Source organism: Panthera pardus, unplaced genomic scaffold (genome assembly GCF_024362965.1).
Source record: "Panthera pardus isolate Hobbes unplaced genomic scaffold, ASM2436296v1 HiC_scaffold_22, whole genome shotgun sequence".
Classification (NCBI taxonomy): Eukaryota; Metazoa; Chordata; class Mammalia; order Carnivora; family Felidae; genus Panthera; species Panthera pardus.
The window spans coordinates 77,215,233-77,240,351 of NW_026526788.1; the positions used below are offsets into that span (position 1 = coordinate 77,215,233).

The window sequence follows — 25,119 nt, forward strand, 5'->3', positions numbered from 1 at the left end:
CCAGACGCTTAACCGACTGAACCACCCACATGCCCCAGGAATCTGTGTTTAATAAGCATCCTAGGTGATTCTCATGAGTGGGGGAATTTCTGAAATACTCATCTATTGCCAGGTCCAACTTATAAGTATTAAAAATACCCCATTTCCTGACCTCTCCCATGAAGAGTCTGATACAGTAGATTTGGGGTGAGGCCCAACAATCTGTTTTTAATAAGACACCCATGTGATCTTTATGACAAAGTCTTAGCACACGGCCCAAGGTGCTACCCTCAGGCCAATAACAATACCAACTTGCTTGTGCTTCTGTAAACTTTCAAGTTATGGCACAGGATTTGGGGATAATTCGTGTACATTAAGCCTCTGCCCTCTCCCCTCTTCTATTTTTTTCCTCCCACAAATATCTATTGGGCGCCACCGTTCTGGGCCCGATTCTGTGCTAGGTGGTGGGGACACAGCTGTCAGCCAGAGCCCTGGAGTCTCTCTGCCCCACTGGGTAAGTAGGTTGTAGTGAGGAAGTCGGACATTAAACAAGGAAACAAAAGGAAGACAGACACTTTCAGGTACTATCAGGGCTCTAAAAGGCACCAAATGGGGCGCTGGGGTAGACGGCCACAGACAGGGAGTGGCTAGTTCAGATTCAGTCGTGGTTCTCAAAGTGAAGTCCAGATTGGCAGGCTCAACATCCCCTGCAAACCTGACAGAAATTCAGTCTTAGGTCAGACTCTCTGAATCAACTCTAGAGGTGGGGCCCAGGGATCTGTGTTTCACCCGGCCTCCAGGTGATTCTGATGCCCCCCAAGGTTTGATGCACCTGACGTTGAGAACCCTACAGTTTGATACTCTGGATTAGATGCTCAGAGAAGGAGGTGATGTATGAACTGAGTCTGGAAAGGCAAAAAGGAGGCCAGGCATGGGGGGCACCTGGGGGGCTCAGTCAGTTGAGTGTCCGACTCTTTGATTTTGACTAAGGTCACGATCTCACGGTTCGTGGGACTGAGCCTGACGTGTAAGGCTCCGTGCTGACAGTGAGGAACTTGCTTGGGACTCCCTCTCTCCTCTCTCTCTCTGCCTCTCCCCCAATCGCTCACACATGCACGTGCTCTCTCTCTCTCTCTCAAAAATAAATAAACTTACAAAAAAAAAAAGGCAGGCAGAGGAAGATCCAGGTCAAGGGACAGGCAGTGGAAAGGACGTAAGGGGCAAATGAATTTGGTTTGTTAGAGAAACAGAAGGAGGCTGACGAGGTAGGAAGAGGTGGGGAGGAGGACAGGGTCCAGGTTGGCCAGACTAGGGCCTGAAGGCCATGGTAAGAGATCTAGATGTAGGTGACATGAATGGATTTTTTTTTTTTAATGTTTATTTATTTACTTAGAGGGAGAAAGCACAAGCAGGGAAGGGGAAGAGAGAGAGAGAGAGAGAGAGAGAGAGAGAGAGAGAGAGAGAGAATCCCAAGTAGGCTCTGTGTTGTCAATGCAGAGCCTGACTCTGGGCTGGACCCCACAAACTGTGAGATCATGACCTGGGCTGAGATCAAGACTCAGACGCTTAACCAACTGAGCCACTCAGGCGCCCCTGATTCATGTTTTAATAGAACCTCTCTGACTGCTGTGTGGAGAATGCAAGGGGGCCAGACTGGAGGCCGGGAGGTCAGAGGAGGAAGCATGAGCAGGGGAGTTCTGAAATACTCGGGACCCTGGCAGGATCCAGCGTGCCTCGAAGGAGGCAGGGATCACAATCATGGTTTCATTATCTCCCTCTGTCCTGCTACAGGAACCTTCCTAGACAGTTTGTTCCTAATTGCCTTCTCCTCCCCAAGAACTCTCCATTAGGTACATTGTATATGTATTGTGGTCTTCGGATTCCATATTGGACCAGCTATGACCTTGTAATTGCACTGTAATATCTAAGATGTTTTCCCCTCCCGAGAGTCAATGTTCACCCCTCTGGGGAGGATCCTGAGCACAGCGGGACTGAGGTGATTACAGTGAAAATGGCGAAACAGACACGGCTCTGATATTTTGGGTATTCGGGAGCTGAGAGACAGGACCTGTTGATGGACTGGATTTGGAAGGAGGGAGGGAACAGTCGAGGAAGGTTCCTTTAACTTTGGCTTCAGCAATTGGGCGATGAGCACCCTTTGCTGAGAAGTGAAGAAGTGGCCCATCGGGTATATTCCGCCGAGTTCCACAGTCGCAGACCCAGTGTCCAGTATTGGGTGAAGCTGGCCAAAAAGTGAGCTGTCACAGTCCCCGTCTCACGGGGCCACCCAGGATAGACCTCCATCTTTGGGAGAAAAGCAGGGCTCTCTTTGGTACTTCAGGGATAGCCCACTTCCTGCTGTACCCCCAGCCCCTTAAACACCTGAACAGACCTCATCCTTTTTGGGGGATGGGGAGAAGATTCCGTATTCCATTTAGCGAACGTGGGTCCGCAGCTCACCACAGGCCGAGCTCTGAGCTGGAGGCCAGAGGGGGAAGAGACCAACGGGACGTATTGGTCCAGTTGTAGAGAGAGGCATGTAAACAAAGCATTCTAGAAGAGCTAAATGCTACAGGCAGGCTCTGTGGGAGCACCGGGGTGGGAGAGAGGGCCCGGCTCTGCTGAGGGAAGGGAGAGAGTCCTCCAGAGGGAGCACCCTTGCTGCTGGGTCTTTGAAACCAAATAGAAATAGGGATTTGTGGGGAAAGAAGATGGTTCCAGGCAGAGGGAACGCTGTAATTATTATGGATCTATAGGAAACAGACTTTAGGAAAGACTGGACTTACTGGGCTCTTTAAAAAAATATATCCTTTTTAATGTTTATTTTTGAGAGAGAGAGAGTGCAAACTGGACAGGGGCAGAGAGACAGGGAGACACAGAATCCAAAGCAGGATCCAGGCTCTGAGCTGTCAGCACAGAGCCCGACGCGGGCTCGAACTCATGAACCGTGAGATCATGACCTGAGCCGAAGTCAGATGCTTAACTGACTGAGCCACACAGGCGCCCCCAGACTTACTAGGCTCTTCAATAGAGAACTCCAGAACTTCTTTAAGTCTGGGAAACAGAAGATGTGGCAGATTCATTAAGCTCAACCCCTTGACTTTTTCAACTATAGACTTAGAACAAAAATCCTTGGTGTTTGGGTAGCAGCAGCTTAGAGAAGGGTAGAAAGATGGTTTGAAACATGAAAGGGTGGGCTTGAAATGACAGGCCAGAATGTCCCCTTGTGCCTTGCCACTGAGTCACCTGCATGCAGGGCAGGGGACCCAGGGCCCAAACACACACCTCACCCGCCGCTCAGAATGGACGCACGCAGATGACCGGAAGGCCACGAGGAAATCGAGGCTCGGAGAGGTTAAGAAACTCGTCCCCACACAGACAAAATGTGGCATGGTTGGGACCACAGTCCAGCTCGGTCTGGTGCCTCTGGAAGCCAGGGCTCAGACCCATTATTGCTGAGCTCTCCCGGGGGGTCTGAAAACATTTGTGTTGTGGTCTCCATAATTAGAAGGAAACCCGGGTCTGTCCTTCAATTTAATTTCCCTATAAACAAGGTCCATTCGCAGACCCAGAAAAAAGAAAAATGAAAAAGATCTGTTTGATGAGCAGGGGCTGGGCCAGCTCTTCATGACCGTGCCCCGTGTTTCCTAGGCAGTAGTAATCTCCTCCTTGCAAACAAACTTCTGCAAAGTCCCAGATCTACTCCCAAGCTCCTGCCAAGGCTGGGTGTGTCAGGCAGAGCCAGGGGCAGCCTCCGCCCAGCCAGTCCCCAGTCCTGCTTCTGACTCATTATTTAACTCTGGCAGGAAGTAAACACAGAGGGGTGGGGGGGGGGGGGTAGTGAGCTCCTGACTTGAGATACAGGCTGAGAAAGAAGGTCACGCGCTGAATTAGGTGTGTGTCTGCTTTCTGCTCATCCGGTTTCAACAGGGCATTTAAAAAGAGGAGAGGAGGAGTATTTTTCCATCCTGAGATCATCTCCCATGCATTGCAACAATTTGGAAAATAGAGAAAAGTGACAAGTGAGGGGGAAAAAAAATCACCAATGCACTCACCATCTATAGACAATTGCTCTTAAAATATTAGTGCTTCGGGGCGCCTGGGTGGCTTGGTCGGTTAAGCGTCCGACTTCGGCTCAGGTCATGATCTCGCAGTCCGTGAGTTCGAGCCCCGCGTCGGGCTCTGTGCTGACAGCTCAGAGCCTGGAGCCTGTTTCAGATTCTGTGCCTCCCTCTCTCTGTGACCCTCCCCCGTTCATGCTCTGTCTCTCTCTGTCTCAAAAATAAATAAAAACGTTTAATAAAAAAAAAAAAAAAAAATTAGTGCTTCCCTCAAGCTTTTCACATTTTCCTCATTCTTTATTGATTGTGGTGGCTGTGTGTGTATGTGCGTATATATTTTCATGTATTTAAATATTTAAATATCTTCAAACAATATATTTATTGATATAAATATTATGTAATCTATTTAAACAATAATTATGTAATATATTTAAACAATAGTATTTATGTAATATATTTAAATAATATATTTACACACATATATAATTTTAAAATATGTTAACATACATATTAACACAACATACACATATATTATGCATAATATACTTAAATATTTAAACAATATACTAATACAGGTATTTATATACTACATACTTAAATAATTAATAGACTATGTTTTAGAGCAGTTTCAGGTTTATAGAAAAATTGAGCCCTACAGAGAATTCTTATATACCCCCCTTCCTCCTATACAGTTTGCCTTATTATTAACATTTTGCATTAGTGTGGTATATTTGTTACAGCTAATGAACCAATATTGATACATTATTAACTAAGATCTACAGTTTATATTAAGCTCTGCTCCGTACAGTCTATGGATTTGGCAAATCCATAACACAATATCATACAGGTATTCATTGCAATATCTTACAGAATAGTTTTACTGCCTTAAAAAGTTTTCTGTGCTGCACGTTTTCATTCCTCCCTCCCACCCCTACCAACCCCGGTAACCATTGATCATTTTACTGTCTCCATAGTTGTGTGTGTGTGTGTGTGTGTGTGTGTGTGTGTGTGTGTGTTTATTGGTATAAAATACATTCTGTAAAAGTACGAAGCTGAGAGCTTGATGAATGTTTACACTCACGTGTAATCAAGCCTCCCCTAGATCTAAATCATTCCCGTCACCCCAGGACATTCTCTCATGTCCCCTCCCAGTCAATACACTGCCCAAGAATAACAACCATTCTGACTTCTGCCAGGTCTTGAACATCATATAAAGGGGGATTAAACATCATTTATACTTTGGTGTCTGGCTTCTTAAAAAAAAATATATATATATATATTTATACATATTTATATATCCAATATATATCCATATATATATAACCCTAACCCTAACTCTAACCCTAACTCTAATCATATATATATGTTTTTTTTTAAGTTTATTTATTTTGAGAGAGAGAGAGCGCATAAGGAGGGTCAGAAAGAGAGGGGCAGAGAGAATCCCAAGCAGGCTCTATGCTGAGAGTGCAGAGCCTGACGTGGGACTCAATCTCACGACCGTGAGATCATGACCTGAGCTGAAACCAAGAGTCAGATGCTTAACCACCTGAGCCACCCAGGTGCCCCATGTGTGTTCTAATTTTCATTTGGTTCAAGTATTGGTTCAAATACTTTCTAATTTTCCTTTTAATTTCTTCCTTGACTCATGGGCTATTAGAAGTGTATTATTTAATATCCAAATAGTTGGGGACTTTCCAGATATCTTTCTGTTATTAATTTATAATTTAATTCCACTCTAGCCAGATGATATGCTTTGGATAATTTGAATCTTTTTAAATTTATTGAGACTTTTTAAAATGGGTAGAATATAGTCTATCTTCTAAATGTACCATTTGTACTTGAAAAGAATATAATTCTGCCACTAATGGGTAGTGTTTAGCAATTGGGTCAAGTTGGTTGATAGTGTTGCTCTAGTCTTTTATATCTGTGCTGATTTTCTATCTACTTGTTTAATCAATTATTTTTTTTAATTTTTTTTATGTTTTATTTTATATTTGAGAGAAAGAGAATGAGAGAGCACAAGCAGGAAAGGGGCAGAGAGACAGAGACAGAATCTGAGGCAGGCTCCAGGCTCCGAGCTGTCAGCACAGAGCCCGACACGGGGCTCGAACCCACGAGCAGTGAGATCATGACCTGAGCTAAAGACGCTTAACTGACTGAGCCACCCAGGCGCCCCTTGTTCAATCAATTATTGAGAAAGGGGTATGGAACTATCACTTCATAACCGGGGATTTGGCCATTTCTTTTCTTTCTTTTTTTTTTTTTTTGATCAGGTTTTGCTTTGTGTATTTTGAAGCTCTATTATTAAATAAACTTAAAAAATGTTTATTTATTTATTTTGAGAGAAAGAGAGAGAATGTGGTGGGAGAGTGGAAAGAGAGGGAGAGAGAGAATCCCAAGCAGTCTCCACATGCTTTCAGCACAGAGCCCATCATGGGGCTTGATCTCACAAACCATGAGATCATGACCTGAACCAAAATCAAGAGTCAGACGCTTAATGGAGTGAGCTACCTAGTCGCCCCTGTTATTAAATAGACTCTTAGAATGTTTATGTCCTATTGATGAATTGAACCTTTTATCATTATGATGATCTTCCTTATGCCTGGCAATATTCTTTGCTCCAAAATCTGTTTTGTCTGATATAATACAGACACAGCAGCTTTCTTTTCATTAACATTTTCACAGTATAGTTTCCCCCTGCCTTTCATTCTCTTACTTTTAATCTATTTACATTTTTAAGCAAAGTTTGAAATGCTTTTTCTGTAGACAGCATATAGTTGGGTCTTTCTTTTGCCATCCACTCTGAATATTACTGCCTTTTAACAGAAGTGTTTATTACATTTACATTTAATGTGATTATTGATATGGTTGGTTTAAATCTACAGTCTTATTTGTTTCCTCCATCTCTTTTCTGTGCCTTTTACCCTACTTTTTGGCTTCTTTTGAAAAAAAAAGTCATTATTTTAATGATTCTATTTTATTTCCCTTTTAACTTATTAGCCATAACTATTTGTGTTATGTAGGTGGTTGCTTTAGGATCTATACTATACATCTTTGAAGTGATGCATTTCAAGTGTTATTACACCATTTCATGTACATTTAGTAGAGTCTTACAACAATATATTTTTATTTCTCCCCTTTGGGCCTTTGTGTTTTGTTGTCATATATTTTATTTCTATGTATGTTTCAAATCCCACGACATATGTTATTTTTGCTTGACATAGCCAACTATCTCTTAAAGGAGATTTAAATAATGAGGAAAAAAGAACTTATATTTGCCTGCAGAGTCACCATTCCTGCTGTTACTTATTCTTTTGTGTAGGTACCGATGGCCATCTGGTATTATTTTCTTTTGGTTTGTGGGACTTCCTTCAACAGTTTTTGAAAGATAGGTCTGCTGGTACTTAATCCTCTTGGCTTTTAAATGTCTGAAAAAAAAACTTCATTTCACCCATGTTTCAGGAAGCTGTTTTTGCTAGGCAAAGAGTTCTTGATCGACAGTTCTTTTCTCTTTTACTACTTGAAATTGATTGCCCCCCTGCACTCTAGCGTGCGTGGTTTCCAACAAAAACTCCTGCCATCCTTTCTTTTGTTCTTCTGTCTTTCCTTCTCTGGCTGCTCTTAATATTTTTTTATGTTTTTATGGTTTTAAGCAATTTGGTTATGATATACTTTGGTGTAAGTTCCTTCTTGTTTCTTGTGCTGAGAGTTAGATTCTTGTATCTATGGGTTTATAGTTTACATCATTTTTGGTAAGTTTTGCGGCCATTATTTCTTCAAATAGTTTTTAAAAATCTCCCTCCCTCCTTTGGGGACTCTAATTAAATACATATTTGGCTGCTTGAATTGTCTCACAACTCACTGATGCTCTGTTTTTAAAAATTCTTGTCTTTTTCTCTGCGTGTTTCATTTTGGAGTCTTTCTACTGCTCTGTCTTCGAGTTCACTTGTCTTTTTCTCTGTAAGGACTAATCTGTTACTAATCCCACCCACTATGTTTTTCATTTTAGATATTAGAGTTTTCTTCTTGACACACTTGATTGGGATTTTTTTTTAAGATTTTAGTTTTAAGTAATCCCTACATCCAACATGGGGCTCAAACTCACAATCCCGAGATCAAGAGTCACATGCTCCACTGACTGAGCCAGTCGGGTGCCCCTAATTGGGATCTTTTTTATGTCTTCCACATCTGTACTTAACATGCTCAATCTTCCCTCTAGCCTCCTGAACATATGGAACACAGTTATACTTTTTAAAAAGTCCTTGTGTAAGTAAACTTAGAAAAACATTTTTTTAAAGGGGGGGGGCACGTGGGTGTCTCGGTTCATCATCCAACTTCAGCTCAGGTCATGATCTCATGGTTCCAGGGTTCGAGCCCCGCTTCAGGCTCCGTGATGACAGTGTGGAGCCTGCTTGGGATTCTCTCTCTCTCCCCCTCTATCTGCCCCTTCCTGACTCATATTTTCTCTCTCTCTCTCAAAATAAATAAATAAACTTAAAAAAAATTTTTTTTAAGTCCTTGTGTACTAATTCTATCATCTGCATAATTTCTGGGTTGGTTTTGATTAACTGAGTTTTATTTTCATTGTGGGTCATATTTTCCTGCTTCTTTGCATTCCAGATACTGTGGGGCCTTATGCTTTTGGATCCTGGATATTTTTGTATTCTTATAAATATTCCTGAACTTTGCTCTGGGATGCAGTTAAGTTATTTGGAACAGCCTAATCTTTTTAGGGCTTCATTAGATGGGATCAGAGCAGTGTTTAGCCCAGGATTCATTTTTTCCACTACTGAGGCAAGACCTTCTTAGTGCTTTAACAGACGTCCCATGAATTATGGGGTTTTCCACCGTGGCTGGTGGGAACAGGAGCTTTTCCCAGCCCTGTGTTAGCTTTAAGGATTCTTCCCCATAAACCTTCCTGATGGTCTGAACCTAGTGTCAGGTTCATATACATATACATGCTAATCAGCACTTGGATATCCCCAGAGTTCTCTCTTTGTCCAAGTTTCTTTTCTCTGGCACTCAGATGCCCAGCTCCATCTCATCAAGCCCAAGAGACCGATGGACTCCCTGGGCCACATCCTTCAGGACTTAGCTGGGGTAAGAGGAGCACTTACTCTGTTGCTTTCCATCTCTGGGGATCACAGGCCTCTGTCGCCCATGTCTCCTCTAGCGGCCAAACCCCCATTAGTCCAGCCCCCTGTTGTTGTTAATAATTCTTTGTATGACACTTTCCAACCCAAGCTCTCTGAAAAGACCAAAAAGTCACTGTATCAAGTTTCTTTCTCTAGTTTTAAATGGAAGTGCAGCAAAACACCTGGCATTTATTTTGGGAGTGGTAGGGAGATGTTTCCAGAAGAAAAAGAATAATAAGAGAGAGGATACCATGGGCAAGAGTTGTTTTTCTTTCCTTTTCAAGAGCAGCTTATTTTGCATACACTTGTAATCTATTTTCTGTTTGTGGCCTCAAATGCCAACCTTGACAGGAGTTAATCTTCCCAAATCATCACCGCAGCTGTGTTAATGTTGGGAAGGAGCCTGGGATGGTTTTTATGTCTTCAACATGGAACTGGCTTGGTCTCTGGTGATGTTGACTCATCAACTCCCCCCACCCCACACACATTTAGGCCGGTGGAATTATAGAGAGGCAAATCTCAACAAAATAGGCTGGTGACTGGGACATGTTCTAGAAAAAAAAAACCCTTCTTCACAGTTTTTAGCTCAGTACACATGGGTTCAGCCTCACATGGTGACATCGATAACATCTTTTTGTTCAGGGAATGCCCCAAATTCTCTGAAAGATTTTTCAGTCATCAAGGGAAGATTCCAATGTTTTGTACTTTTCTTGTGTTGACAAAGGCAGGAAAATGATTTTAATACACTTTAGAAGTCTTATCAAGAAGGAATGTTAGCAAAAATATGTTTACCGCTATGTGTTGTTTCTTGATGTCAAAACAAAATAAACACCCTGGCTGCCTTCCTGCCCCCCCCCCAAAAAAAAGCAACAAAATAAAAATACCCCCATGATCCAAGCACACAAACAAAACAGTTGCTTGCATTTTCCCGTGGATAATTAGTAGGATTTAAATTAAAATTAAGAAAATATTCCTACCAAATATTCCACCAAATTCCTTGATCTGGGCTTATTAAAGTCTCAAAGACCTTTCTCTATTATGAATAAAAAAGATATCCTCTCTAATGGGATAGTAATTTTATTTTTGGGATTTGAACATTAGGAAATGTCTGAACAATCAGAACAAATTATTATGTCGGAAACGCATTTCAGTGAATTGGGGTCTGATCATGACTTATCTAGATGCATTGGAAGGACAACGATAGATGTGAATGACACACAGAGACATGGGTTTGTGCCAGCGATGGTGAGCTCATGTGTGCAACAATCCGTCAGCCCTTCCAGCAATCAGTCTGGGAAGCACAAAATTGGGTCATTCCACTGTCTTTTGGATGCTACGAGAAAGATGCTGAAAAAATTGGTTAGAAGATCATTTTTGAATTTTCCTTGGAATTCAGTTGCCGGGTTTCCTCCCTATGCTATGCCGAATGATGGATTCCCACAAGCAGACTGACACTGACCATGACCTTGAAGTCATGTAAAAGTTCATGTGGCAGAGTGCAGATGAAATAGTAAGGAAAACACGCCCTCACACACACACCCTTCTCCCCCGTAACTCTTTAGAACCTAACAATATTTTCCTTCCACCTGTTTCATGGGCTGCTCAAGCATTGTGGTCTTTGTTTTTTCTATCACAGAATGAGCATAAGAAAGAGTTAAAACTGGATTAAAAATACAAAGCTGAGTCTGACAAGGCTGCTAAGGTCAGTGGGCTCCTAGGCCTCTGTGCAGGAAGCACTGTTTGGACAAGTTAAGATCGTGTGTGTAGATTCGACTTAATCTGCTGGAATCGCGAAGAATTTTCTGAGGGGGTGGCTTTCTCCATGAAATACCATGTTTAATTGTTTTTTTGTTTGTTTTGTTTTTTGAAGTTTACTTATTTTGAGAAAGAGAGAGAGTGCTTGCATGAGCAGTGAAGGGGCAGAGAGAGAAGGAGAGAGGAAAATAGAGAGAGAGAGAGAAAGAGAGAGAGAGAGAAGCCCAAGCAGGCTCCATGCTGCCGGTGCAGAGCCTGATGCAAGGCTCAAACTCATGAATATGTGAGATCATGACCTGCGCCCAAATCAAGAGCCAGATGCTTAACTGACTCAGCCATGTTCCAGCCATGTTTGGTTGTTGGGACTTGACAATTTCCCTCTCTTTATTAACCTGAGAATTCTTTCCTCTGCACAAATCACTTAGAACAGAAATCCTTTCCCAAACTCCCTGGAATAGGGATCCATCTCACAGTATGGGAGTTAACCCAAGTAGGCAGGTTTTTATGTCAGTGAAAAAAATTATTCCTCATTTATATACTCATTCCATCATTCCACGATTCATTCAGCAGAGTATGTACGGGTGCTAGACCGAGATATAAAAACAAATGAGATGACTTCCCTTTAGCCTCCAGGAGGTCATACCCAGCAGGAAAATAAGTGAGCAAACAAATAGGACAGCGTGTAGGTACTGAGAGAGAGTCTGCACACAGGCTTTAGGAGAATAGAAAAGGGAGCATATGCATCCCAGGGAGGGGTCCCTCCATGGAGGCAGGCGGAGGGGGGGTTCCTACCACAGAGCCCGGTGAGAGTGTCTGCACTGTTCCGGAGAGTAAGGGGGTCTTACCATGGAGGAGGGGAATCAGGGAAGCAAGTCAGAATGGCTGCTCCCAATACTGCCCCCTGAACTAACCCTCCACACCCAGTGCCAGACTATGTACAAGTGCAGGGAGCCACAAAGGCTGGGGAGGGCCAGCCCCAGAGAGGTTGTCACATGGCAGGCAGCTGGGGGAGGAGAAGGGTACCTATGGGGGCTGCTTTCTCCAAGTCACCAAGCAGAGGAGTCTCACCTCCTCCCGAGAGATTACGCTAAGGGAGAATAGGGCAGAAGTGTCATACTTCTCTGAGGGCTCAGCTGTGTCAGAAAAACACCAAATTGGTGGGCCGAGGCAGGAACGCACACAGCTGAGGACCGTCCCCAGCCCCGGGCCCCCTCATCACCACCCCAGCTGCCACGACTGGGGATAGTGTATTAGGATTGGTGGTTCCCAGGGGCTGCAGTCGAACTCACAGGATCTCTCTTTACTCCTTGCTTTTCTTTTCTAGAAAGAACATTGGAATGCAGTGAGTAACAGTGATGATGTGATGTGGGGAAATTACACTAATTTATGAAAATAACAAATCATTCACAGACTTCTGTACTTTATAATTAGTAACAAATTTCTCGCAGCACACCCCCTAGTTCATCAGACCCACCAGTGTGCGTAGGGCCTTAACCTCACTTCTTTGGAAGAAGCATTTAAACAAAAGTGTGTTGCCTTTTCTGAGCCTCATTTCCCTCATCTGTAAAATGAAGTGTTTGGACTAAACAGGTTACTAGAATGCTAGGGTTGCCTGGAAGAAAAGAGCATTCCTAACGTTCAAGTCAAACAACTGTGATTTGGGAGCATTTCTGTATATTTAGAATCCTTGTTTTGGGTTTATTTGTATCTGCCCATCTACCCATCCACCTACCCAACTGTCCGTCCACTCAACCATCCATTCACTCACCCATCCATTTACCCAACCATCCACCTACCCAATCATCCATCTACCAACCATCCATCCACCAATCATTCATTTATCCATCCATCCATCCAACCGTCCATCTACCAATCACCCATCCATCTACCCAACCATCTATCCACCCAATGTTCCATCCGCCCAAGCATTCATCCAATCACCCATCCATCTACTCATACATTCACATATTCAATGTTTGCTATACACTACATACTGAGGATACAATATTGAAAAGAGAAAAGACTCAGTCTTCATTATCCTCCAGTGGAGGGAATGGTCATCAGTCCATGTGGATGGCAACTGTGACTACAGCCATCACTAGGTGGGCCTGTGAAAGAAGATCTGATCCCAGAGGTCAGGAAGGCTTTGTTGACAAGTGATGAGTGGAACTGAGACCTGCTGGGGAAGAGTAGGAGGGCTCTGGGCTCTGGGTTCCAGGCAGATGCACGGACGGGGAGCTCCGAGTGGGATGAGACAGGAAAGGCAGGCTGGGGTCACAGCTGATTGCAAAATGAAGCCATCGGAGAGTCTTCCCACGAGGCTGATGGGATCAGGCTTTTATTTCTAAGCCATCGCTCTGGCTGCAGACTGGAAGACAGAATAATGCAGCCAGAGTGAATGGGAGAAGCAGTGCCCGTGCAGAAGAGGTGAGGCCAGTAAGCACAGGGAAGCAGGAGGTGTCAGGGCCCTGGAGCCAGGCGGTGCGGGGCTTGGATCTTGCTTCGCATCAGGAGCTCCGAGACCCTGAGTCCAGTCTTAAACCTCTCTGGGAATATTTCTACATGTGGGCAGTAAGGGCTATCCATTCTGCGGGGCTACTGAGTGCATTAAACACAGTCATAACTGAAAAGGGCTTAGCGTGGGCCTGGCCTTGATAAATGCTCAGTATGTGGCCAACTCTCCATCGTGCCAGTGATGCTTTATGGTTTTGCTGGTTCCCTTCAACCCTGGTAGTTCAGGGGCCACGCTTGTTTTTTCTCAAACGGCCTCCTTCTCTGAACATTCCCGGGTGGCTCAAGCGTATGTCTTCAGAACTGTGTATTTAGGAGCCCATCTGGGTATGATTGTCTCCAGCCAGGGTAGTGGGGACGGCCTTTTCTGCACCTCCGTTGTCTGCTCCGAATTTTGCTGCAGGAAATCACCTCTTAGCCCACGCTTCTCCGTTTGTTGTGCTGGGGGCCTCTGGTCTGCACCAAGGGGACTGCATCGGGCCTCATCCTGCAACTTGCACTCAACGGCAGCACCCCCTTCAGGCTGCAAAGCCCCCATTGAGAGGTCTACGCTGCCCAGCCCTCAAGAGCCGGCCTTTGGATTCTGAGCTGGATGGCCGTCCCACACATGCTGATACAATCTTGAAGCATAAAAGGACATTATGTAACCTTCAGTTACTGAAGCGCCCTCACAGATCGGTTCTCAGAATTTTTCCTGCCCTTGGGCAAATCTGCTTCTGACAAGTGGCTTTAATCTGGTTTTAAAAATTGCTTCAGATGGATAATCAAAGAAATTGCTGGTGCTTAGCTTATGCTAAATAACCCAAGCAGGGCTTTTATTAGAGGAGGGAGGCGGGGGAGTCGTGTGTCCCATGCGCGGTGGGAATTTGCTCCCGGTGGTTGTCTGATAAGACTCACAGGTTTTCAAGGTGCCCAAGTTGAGTGCATCTATCATCTTGTCCCTCAGTCCACCTGAAGGGAAGCCACACACTCCCTCTAAGCTGGCAGCTCCTGTCAGAGGCGGGGACAAGGAAGTGGTTTTATTTGTGTCATTACCAGTGGGGGGGGGGGGGGCGGGGGTCTGTGTTCTGTGCTTCTGGATCAATCGGACGTATAGAGGAGTGCTTCATTTCCAAATTACACATCACTGATCTCATTAACTTCTAAATGGTGAGACCCCTCGTTTGTGGGTGGGACACAAAATGCAAAGTGCTCGTTAAAAGGAAGCTGGCCAGATGGGGAGTGCAGAGTTGTTGGTTCCAGAACAATCCATGAGCCAACAGCCCTGTGGCTTGTGAGCCCTCCGAGCCTGGTGCTTCCTGAGGTAGACAGAGTCAACGCTGGGCCAGGGCTTTCTGGGTGCAGCTGTCCGTGTGACCAGCTGAGGATTACAGGGGTCTGGATAACTCACCCCCTGAGTTTTCTCTTGTTGCCCTTGTCAGTCCTGAAGGGGTCTGAAAACATGAATCTCGTTGAGACAGTAGCCAACTCTTTCTTGGGCCCATCTTAAATATTTTCAGCACATCATTCCTGTGTTATATGTGTGGGAACAGGCATTAAATAAGGATTAGTGGTGCTGTGATGGTGTATACATACCCCCTTCGAAGATGTCAAGCACATTTCATAGGTGAGGGGCCTGGGGAGAGGCTGGGATAGAGTCAGGGAAAGAGACTAGGGGCGTAAACAACAGGTATTGGTTGATCACAGTTCTGGAGGCAGGATATCCAACATCAAGGTGCCAGCAGACTCTGTCTGCTGAGAGCCTGCTTCCTGGTTCACAGATGGACGTTTTTTCACTGCGTCCTCACAAGACAGAAGGGACAAGGGAGCTCTCCGGGGACTCGTTCATAAGGCCACTAATCCCATTCATGGGGGCTCCAGAATCAGGACCAAGTCACCTCCCAAAGGCCCCACCTCCCAATACCATCACCTTGGGGATCAGGTTTCGACACATGAACTGGGGGGACACAAACATTCAGGCTCCCTTTTGGAGAAGTTTTTATTCCTGGGGGTAGCGTACATTATGTCCCCAACTTCTCAGCTGGGAAAATTGGAAGCCTCAAAATGTGGCAAGGATAGTACGATAAATACCCGTATGCCTGTTGTATTGGTTGGCTTACACTGCCACAGATTGAGGGGCTTTGGCAGAAGAAATTTATTTTCTCACTGTTCTAGGAGCTGGAATTGCAAGGGTAGGGGTGGTGGTTTCAGATGAGACCTTTCTTCTCGGCCCGCAGACGGTGGCTCCTGGCTGTGTCCTCTCATGGCCTCTTGTCTGTGTGATGCACTCCTGGTGTCTCTTCCTTTTCTGATAAGAACACCACCCATGTTGGATTAGGACTCGGCTCGTGTGACTTTATTTAACCTTAGTGACCCTATCCCCAGATACAGTCACCTTGGGGGTTAGGGCCCCAATATACGGATTTTGCAATTTCTAAATTTTAGGACACATTGCAATTTCTAAATTTTAACAGGAATGTTTTCCACCTTGCCACTGTGTGCGTCCCTGATAAATGAATGTATATGCATTGCCTTGCATTGCAAAGCTGGAATTTTGGAAGTGAGCATGTAGATTAGAATCTTTCCTCTGGTCACATTCAAAACACTGTGGGTGTGTGAGGGGCGCCTGGGTGGCTCAGAACCTCTGACTTTGGCTCAGGTCATGATCTCGCAGTTCGTGAGTTCGAGCCCCATGTCAGGCTCTCTGCTGTCAGCACAGAGCCCACTTCAGATCCTCTGTCCCCCTCTCTCTCTTCCTCTCCCCGGCTCACATGCATTTACTCTCTCTCTCTCTCTCTCTCTCTCTCTCTCTCTCTCTCTCTCTCAATAAAATAAAATAAAATAAACATTAAAAAAAAAAGCAAAGCACTGTGGGTGTATGAATACATGAATGTGTATATATATAACACAAGGCCATTCCCTAGATCTTTCTCCCTATAATAATTTTTAAAAACATGGTAAAAGCCCTGGAAAAACCATACTTCTATTAATTTTGTCTTGAGCAATTTCTCTTGGCAGTGAAAGGTATGTGATCATAACAAGTACATAGAATCACAGCTATGTCAGAATAACAAAACTGCATCCTCTAAAAACTTGTGTAGGAAGAAAAGGAAATTCGCCAGAACACTCCAAGTGGCAAGCATGTGGGAGACATTTTTCCTACATATTCAAAATTTTGTATTGGCCATGTATTATTTAAAAAAAAAATTTTTAAATGTGCTTAATAAAAACCACGTAGAATTGAAAAGCCCAGTCATGATGAACTAATTTACAGTAACCCGATAGCTGGATACCTACAGCAAATCCATCATTCTGAGCCACGTTCCCCCAAGTTGCCTGCAGGGTTCACGTGCTGTCCAGCAAAGTAAGTTCAAGTTAGGACAGATATGGGTATGAAGGTAATTCAGCTTTTAGTTTTATACATAGGTCACAGGCAGAAACTGCAGACCTAAGCAGAATTGATGTTTGGATTATGCCCCTCACAGTACCGCATGTTGAATTTAAGAATCGAGTCAACTTTTTGGGGGCGCCTGGGTGGCTCAGTCGGTTGAGCATCCGACTTCGGCTCAGGTCATGATCTCACAGCTCATGAGTTCGAGCCCCGCGTCGGGCTCTGTGCTGACAGCTCGGAGCCTGGAGCCTGTTTCAGATTCTGTGTCTCGCTCTCTCTCTGCCCCTAACCCACTGGCGTTCTGTCTCTGTCTCTCTCAAAAATAAATAAACATTAAAAAAAAATTTTTTTAAGAAGAATCGAGTCAACCTTTATCAAGAATAACCCTTTATCTCTCTTTTTTTAAGTTTATGTATTTATGTATGTATGTATTTATTTAGAGTGCAAGTGGGGGAGAGGGGCAGAGAGAGAGGGAGAGATTGAGAATCCCAAAAGCGGGCTCTGTGCTGTCAGCATGGAGCCCGACTCAGGGCTTGAACTCACAGACCATGAGATCATGACCTGAGCCAAATTCAAGAGTCAGAGGCTTCACCGACTGAGCCACCCAGGTGACCCAAGAATACTTCTTTGTTTCAAAGCATGGCTTTGCCCACTTGTGCCTTTTTCCTGAACATCTAAGGGTTCACATATGTACTTAGGACCGACCTTGTAAGTTACATGGAACTGGTTCACACCCTCGATTATGGTTTATACATATTAAAAACTTTCATTCTCCTGCGTTTTGGACTACCGGGATTTTGTTTTCATATTTCCCTATTCACAGCCGAGCAACACGGAAAGCTCCAAGCTGCATGTGTGTGATGCCCCCGAACTGATTTTTGGAGAAAGCGAAGGCTTGTGTGATGGTTATGGGAGGGGAAGGACTGGGGAGCGAGGTCTCTTTGTGGCGAGGAGTGAGCTGCACGGGGATGGTGTGCTTTGTGGTCTTTAGTGGGAGAAAAGGTGGGGGTGGGGGTGATTCTGCTTGTGATGTGGCTCTGGCCTCACATCCATGAGAATGAATGAAACATCAAATGTTTTCATTGTTGGCAGTGCTGGGCTCCGAAGCTCCTGTCCCACTTCTGAAGGTGCTGCCAGCCTGGATCCGTGCTTCCTGTCCCCAGAAGTGACAGAGCCGAGCAAATGCCCACAGGAAGCCAGAGGCCCAGAAGGTTCTCCACTGCTCTGGCCACCAGTGCCCTGGGAGTTTGAGTGCCCCCCAGCCTCCACGCCCATTGCCGAGGGCCCCCCGGAAGGTTGCCTGCCAAGCCCCGGAGCAGCACCTGAAGACTGGCCCCTAATTCAACACCCCAGGAAGGAACCTTCCCCAAATGCCCATGGGGATGTCCCAACAGTGTTTGTCCCTGAAGGGGACGGTTCTACTCAGTGCAATGTGGGTGCCATCGTCCCCAGTGCCCAGGGCAGAGGGAGAGATCTGAAGGAAGAGGGACGTAAATTATCTTCCTCCGGGAGCACTGACCAGTTGCCAGCAATTTCACCAGCACCTCCTCAAGAGCTGATGAAGGGACAGCTTTGTGGAGAAGATGGCCAGCCTGGCAGCAACGAGTCCCAAGGGAAAGAGGTCGCAGGTGGCCTTCCCCTCGCAGAGTCCAGGCAGGGGGCGGCTTCCGTACCAGCGGCCCCGAAGGCCCCAGCTGCAGCTCAACCAGACGGGGAGAGCTCAGCTCGCCTGGAAGAGCCCCCCACAAAGCCCGAGACCCCGACTCCACAAGATCCGGCGCCCAGAGCCTTAGACAGAGAAACCTGCCAAGTGGAGGCACTGCCTCAGGCTTTAGCTGATGACTCGGGACTCCTCGGGGCCTGCCGTCCCACTGGGAACAACTCAGGGGCTGCCCCAGAGGCTGGCACCAATTCCTGGGAAAGCTGCCAGCAGCAAATGGGAGCACATCTGGAGCACCCGGAGCTGCCCTGGGATTCACCGAGTCCTGTGCTGGCGCCCGGGCCCGGGGGCTCTCGGAAGGAGACCGTGGATACCAGCGGTGCTTGGGGACACTTGGAGACACCGGGGCAGGGAGGCGATCCCAGTACAGCTGTCTGTGCTGCTGCAGGCAACCGACCCGCAGGGGCTTCGCTTGTGAGCGCCGAGACTTCCCCACAGGCCCCGACGGAGGATGCACATCCACCTTCAGTCTCCGCTTTGCAGCCCGCTGCCGGGGCCTCGGCTGCCGCAGAAGAGCCCGGCTGGTCGACCAGAGAGATGGTTTCCGGGGCTGCGATGCCAGTTCTAACAGATCTGGCCGAAGGGCTGGCAGACGCAGGGTTGACGGGACGGGAGAAGCACACATCAGATCTCAGAAATGAGGGAGAAGGTCTAGAAGGGAGCCCTGGAGAGGGTCCTGACCCTGTGCCCCCGGAGGACAGGGGAGAGCTCTCAACGAGGGACCATGAAGTCCAACAAGGGGTACCGCCCCCCGCCCCACCCAGTGCATCAGATGAGAGTGCCAGAAAGTCACTGGGGCCAAAGGATGAAGCCATGACCCCTGAAAGCCCAGCAGTGGCTGAGGAGGAGAGCAGACCACCTGGGGCCAACTCTAGGGGACAGGAAGAAGTCACACAGCCACTGGACGACAGAGATCTTGAGAACCCACGGGGAGAGCAACCCGGGGCCTTCCGCCGCAAGCCCGACCCAGAGGTAGAAAGAGACGAGGTTTCAAAGCTAAGCCGTGACGTGGAGAGCAGAGCGCATTCCAGCACGGACTCAGCACAGCCCCTCAAGAAGGAGGGTCCTGGGCACCCCGACAGGCCTGGCTCTCCATCAAAAGATGCAGCTAGGAGCTCGGCAGCCTGTGGGATGATGGGAGAAGCCCGCGCGGTCCGTGCCTCTGGCTCCCTGCGCAAGCTCCCTGAGAAGGATCTCCTCCTGCCCCCTGGGCCGGACGGAACTGGTGAACACATTCTTCCCGAAGAAGCCGTCTGGGAGGGGCCAGGGTTGCAGACCCAGTGTCCTGACACCCTTCAGGACGTGGGGGGGTTGGAAAGAATGGACTATCTTCCTGCTTTAGAATCTGAGAAATCAGATTTCCTGTCAGCTCCTGCTGCAGAGGTCAACCCCAAAGCCCAGGAGGCGGAGAGCACTTCGGAGACAAAGATGAGGAGCCCCCCATCTGCGCCGAGGCCCGGCAGCTGTGACGGGGAGGCTTTGCTGACATCCCCGGGCCAGCCTTGTGGGCTGGGGCGTGAGGCAGCTGGTCAGGAAGTCCATGCTGATGGGCCACCCCCCGAGGGGGAGAATTTGGCAGTGGACTCTGGGCTCGCAATGCTCAGCCTGGAGCAAGGTCGGCAGGGAGAGCCGCCCTGCCTGGGGGACCCCCGGATACAAGGAGCTGCTTCTGAGGGGCCCTCGGTATCTTCTGAGACCCCTCTCCAGCCCTTGCAATCAGACCCAGAAGCATCCATCTTTGACATGCTCAGGGAGAAGCCCCAGCACGGTGAACGTGAGAAGGAGACTTACCCAGGGGGTCTAGGTTTTAGGAACGTGGGCTCAGATGCTCCTCAAATACCTGCGGGGCCTCCGGAGGATGCGTGCTTGCCTCCGAATGGAACAGAGGAGCAGGCTTCCGGATCAGAGCTTCAACGTGCGCTCCCCAAAGACGGTCTGTGCGATGCTCCAAGTTCAGCCCCCAGGGACACGGTTCCAGAAAGTCCTGCGACCGAGCAGCCAGAGTCATCAGCACCAACGGGACTGATGCTAGGGCAGGGTGAGCAAGAGGAAGCATGCGGTGGCAGTCTGCCCGCCGGGGACTCGCCTCCTGCGGCAGACACCTTGAAGGACTCCCCTCCTGCGGGTCTCTTGAGCGGAAGGGAGAATTGCTGTGCCGAGCAGGGGCTGAACAAGTCCCAGCAGGAGCCGGCGGGTGTGTTGAAAGCCAGCAGTCAGCATGAAGAAGCATGTCTCAGTGATGCAGGAGCTTCAGAAGCAGCGGACGCTCAGCCCCCGCTCCGGGGGTTGGGTGAGACGGAGCAGGCAAGTGGGAACACAGCGGGGACCCCACCTTGTTGGCCTGACTCAGTAGCTCTCCTGGATGCAGCTCGCGGGCCGCCGGCCGCCCTTGGAGTCACACCCACCCGGGATGCCCCGGACAGAGAGGCGAATGGTGAAACCCGGGCGGGCAGGCAGCAACCAGCGCCGGCCCCACCGAAGGGAATGGAGCTCCCCATAACCTCGGATGCAGAGGTCCAACGGCTTCTTGGAAGGTTCCCCGCGGCTCAGGATCAAGGTGCTGATGGTGGGGCTGCTGAGGCCGGTGGGCAGGCTGAGGAGGGAGACCTGGGGGTCCAGCGGGCTCTGGAGGGGCCAGCGGAAGCTGCTGTGTGGGGCGGCTGCCTTCAGACTGAGCAGCGCGCCTCCCCTGGGAAGGAAGCCTCTACCTTTGCCCTCGGTGAGCCCTGCCGAGCAGAACAGCTTTCGGCCAGCTCCCGGGATGCCTTGCTCGCAGCCAGAGAGCTGGGTGCCATTCCCGGGAGCAAGGTGGATATTTCTGCAGCCCAGGCTGTCCGCAGCCCAAAGAAACCCCTGCCACCGGGGCCACCAGAAGAGGCTGTGCCCGGCACTCCCTACCTGGATATTGATGGTGCTGCTGGGAAGGGGGCAGAACCTTGTGCCGTAGAAGAGTCTCCACTTGCCTTGGAGGATGCTACCCCCAGGAAGATTTCTGCCGGCTTGCTGGCCTCGCTCTCACAACCAGGAGCGGGTGGCGAAATCTCTGCGGTGCAAGCCAGCAGCGGAAGCCCCAAAGCCGGAAACTTTGAGGGACCTGCGGGCTCCGTCCCCTACCTGGACAGGATGCCGCTTCTGACCGAGAGTAAGCAGGTGACAGGGGAGGAGGGGGCAAGAGCGCCCGGCGCAGGCACCAAGCCCGGGGAGATGCCAGCACGCCCTGCCAGTGAGGGAAGCGTGGCAGGTGATGCAAGGGAGACGGAGGACAGCGGGGAGAGGATGGTAGAACCTTCCAAGGATCCAAGGAGGGGCGCGTCAGGTGGCGTGGACGCAAGCTCCAGGCAGACCGGCATGATCGCTGGGCTCCCTGACTTCAGGGAGCACATCACCAAGATCTTTGAGAAGTCTGTGCTCAGAGCCCTGACCGCCGATCGGCCCCAGAGTGCAGCGGGAGAAAAGGCAGGAGCCCAGGGGAGTGTGCGGGGTGAGGACTTCGCAGGGCCACGCCCAGAGAGGCCTCCAGACGGGACTCAAGGAGCGGTCATCGCCCCTCTCCCCGCCCTTCCTGCTGGACTCGGGGTGGGCACAAGGGAAAAGAAACAAGAGCTGCCTACGGAGGCTGAGGTCTCCCGCCTGGTCCCCCAGGACCCCGTTCCAGGAAAGCTGCGGGGTCTGGAGGCACCAGCCGCAGAGCAGAACCTGTCCGGTGCCAGCGTGGGGAAGGAAATGGCTGGTGTCCCACAGATGGTGGAGCACAGTGAGAAGCTAGAGGGGGCTGGGGAGGCTGAGCTGGGGTTTGGGGGCCAGGCCCACTCACAGCAGGGGGGCGCCCAGAGGGAATTAGCTTCGGGTCTCTCCTCTCCGGGAGCCGTACCGCACACACCCGTGGAAAAGGCTGCTGACTTCCAGGTGGTTCCCCAGAGCCACGGAGGAGGGGCCTCAGCTCCAGACGACAGAATTCCTCCTGGAGTGTACCACCAGGAAGTGGCCACCGGCGACAGTCAGCCCGGAGAGGATGACGGCGCCTGGGGCTTTGCTCACACAGGGGGTCCAAGTGGCATGCCCATGTTCACCTGTGCCCTGGGAGCGTCTTCTCCCCGTGGGGAGATTGTGGCCGAGGCCATCAGCGCACCCTGGCCCCCCGACGCGCTTGGGGGTGGTGCCAGGATCTCAGAAATGCAAAATGCCCCAGAGCCACAGGCTGGAGAAGCATCAGCCACTCCCGTGGAGCCCAACACGGTGGCAGGAGCTGCTGGGGAAGCAGAGGGTGACGTCACTCTGAGCACAGCACGTCACTCTGAGACCAGGGCACGTGTGTCTGGTGACCCGCCCGAGACAGGTGCTCCAAGGATGCTCTCGGGTGCTGCTCCTGGGCCAGCGCTGCCAGGAACTGGCGGGGCCCCGGGCTGCTCTGTTGGGGCCCCGGGCACGGAGGACAGCCCGGACAGCCCGTCTGTGCACCAGCAGGCTGAGGAGTGGCCGGGCCCTGAGCCGCCCATCCCTGCTGGGGGCGGGAAGCTACAAGTCTCCTCACCTCCAGAGCCTGAGGGACCTCGGGACCCACAGCTGCAAAACCAGGCCCCGGGAGCGCTCCACGCTGAAAGGTACAGACGAGGACAAACTCCCAGGGGAACATGGGGCCAGCTTCAGGAGCGATTCCCACCCCGGTTTTTAAGAGTCAGTGAAACAGATGGGTGGTTTTTTTAAAAAGCTAAGTTGTCCATACTTAACTGTTTAAGTTTACTCGCTTGCCACCTCTGGACGTGCAGCGATTTTCAAAAATGTGAGCAAAATGGTGGAAGCAGGGAGCTGTTTGTTCCCAGTGTCCCGTTCCCGGTACGTGACCTTCCGTTCGCTTAACGAAAACTGTCTGAAGAGTGTGAAATGTTTACTGGCTACCAGCACGCTCTTGGATCAGAGGTTGGAGTCAATCATATGTTTTCCTGGAGCCCAGATACATTTGGTTTTGAATCTGGATTTATTTATACAGAGAGGCCCAAATGATCCCAAGGCATCTCCAAGCCGTTGACTTGCCGGAAGGTGATTTTTGTCTAGGATTTGGGGGTAGTACCACTTACAGCTTTAATTGGGAAATGGGCTTTTTCAGTAGGATGTGGAGACAGATACCCTTCTTACCATCGATTGCTTTCTCTACCTTATCCCAGAAAGAGCCCCAGGCCCGATCCATCCACCTTACTCTCAGTTCCCGAGAAGGAGGCTCCAAACGTCCCGGGCAACGTCGTTTCAGACGAGGCCAGAAGTGTGGGAGGAGCAGAAAGGTCAGTAAAAAGGTATCAGCCTTTGGAGAACCAAGAGGCCTTGCTTTGGCAGACACATTGGGTGTTTTGCAGGGGAGAGATCTGCTGACACACGAGTCCTTCTATAAGAAAGAAGCAAACAGCCTTTCCCATTCTTTATACAGGTGAAACAGTGCCCAAGATGACTGAGGGCTGCATTGTTATGAACAGGATGGAGTGAATTTCACATCTGAGTTTAGTACCTTAAAAACAACAACAACAGCTTTATTGAGATGTAATGCACATTCGCTCATTTGAACTGTGCAATTCGGTGGCTTTTAGCTAATTCAGAGTTGTGCAACCATCACAACAGTCAATCTTAGAACATTGTCATCCCCCCCCCAAAGAAACCCTGCACCCCTTAGACATCACACGCCACCCCCCAACCCCAGCCCTAGACAACCATTCATCTGGCTTATTGCCTTTTGAGGCAGATGGGTTCAACGCTGATTTAATCTCGGAGGCAGGAATGTCTACTCACCAACCCCAGTCATACTCCATAGAGATCTCGAGATTAGGGGGCAAATGATAGGTGTCACTGTGAATCCTGGACCCTCACACTTGTGGGACATGCCCCTGCTGGCTCTTTCCTCCGTGAAATGCCACCTGTGGTTGTAGAAAACCTACTGCTGAGAAGTTTCACCCTTCCGGGGAAATGTGACCATCCTGGGACGTTTGGCTGTTCTGGTGCTCTGTGTGTGTGTGTGTGTGTGTGTGTGTGTGTGTGTGTGTGTGTGTAGCAGGGTGGACTTTAAATTAGTACCTGTGGCAGCCCAGCGTGTCCTCCCAAACAGCTGCAGGCATTTTATAAATGATTTGATTCATATTTCGCACATGCGGAAAGAATGCACAATCACCTGTTTTTCGAGTCTGAGCACTTCTGCCGACACCCAGCTGCCTTCCCTGCCCCACAAGGGCACCTCTTAGGAACGCTGGGCCGGCGAGAAGCAGGCACGTGCTGCCCTGGGCAGATGCAAGTGTCATCTGCGCTGGGCACTTGTCTCTGCTGCTGACGTAGCACGTAACCCCCCACCCCCGCCCCAGTCCTTGCCTGTGTGTATGTTTGACACTCCCAGTTAAAGTGTAGAAGAAATATCTAACTAGGAAAATCCTCTCCCTCCCCACAAATGATATATTAGCACCCTTCTCCATGTCCCTGGAGGTTTTATCACCTTCTTGGAGAACTTAGGGCCAGACATATGGTAGCTCAAGAAATATTTATGGTTCGTTGTTATAATCATTGAAACATTTAAAATCATAGTTTCTAAATTAATATTAGAAAAGCATAAAGAAT

The 25,119-nt window shown here is 48.7% G+C and overlaps 1 protein-coding gene and 1 long non-coding RNA gene across 16 annotated transcripts in view; one reads left to right on the forward strand and one right to left on the reverse strand.

Moving 5' to 3' along the window:
• TACC2 (transforming acidic coiled-coil containing protein 2) overlaps window positions 1-25,119 on the forward strand; it is a 211,914-nt gene that overhangs the window by 42,942 nt on the left and 143,853 nt on the right. For 12 of the 15 annotated variants that reach the window (XM_053909967.1, XM_053909977.1, XM_053909980.1 and 9 more), the window contains 2 exons: window positions 17,904-23,132; window positions 23,694-23,819. In XM_053909967.1, coding sequence (XP_053765942.1) covers window positions 17,904-23,132; window positions 23,694-23,819 — 5,355 coding nt within the window. The remainder of the gene's footprint in view (window positions 1-17,903; window positions 23,133-23,693; window positions 23,820-25,119) is intronic. The other 3 variants (XM_053909972.1, XM_053909973.1, XM_053909981.1) reach the window with 1 other exon arrangement.
• Window positions 15,395-20,434, reverse strand: LOC109273003 (uncharacterized). Its single transcript, XR_002082699.1, has 2 exons — window positions 20,323-20,434; window positions 15,395-15,728 (listed from the first exon to the last, which is right to left on the reverse strand). It is a non-coding gene; the product is annotated as an uncharacterized LOC109273003 (long non-coding RNA).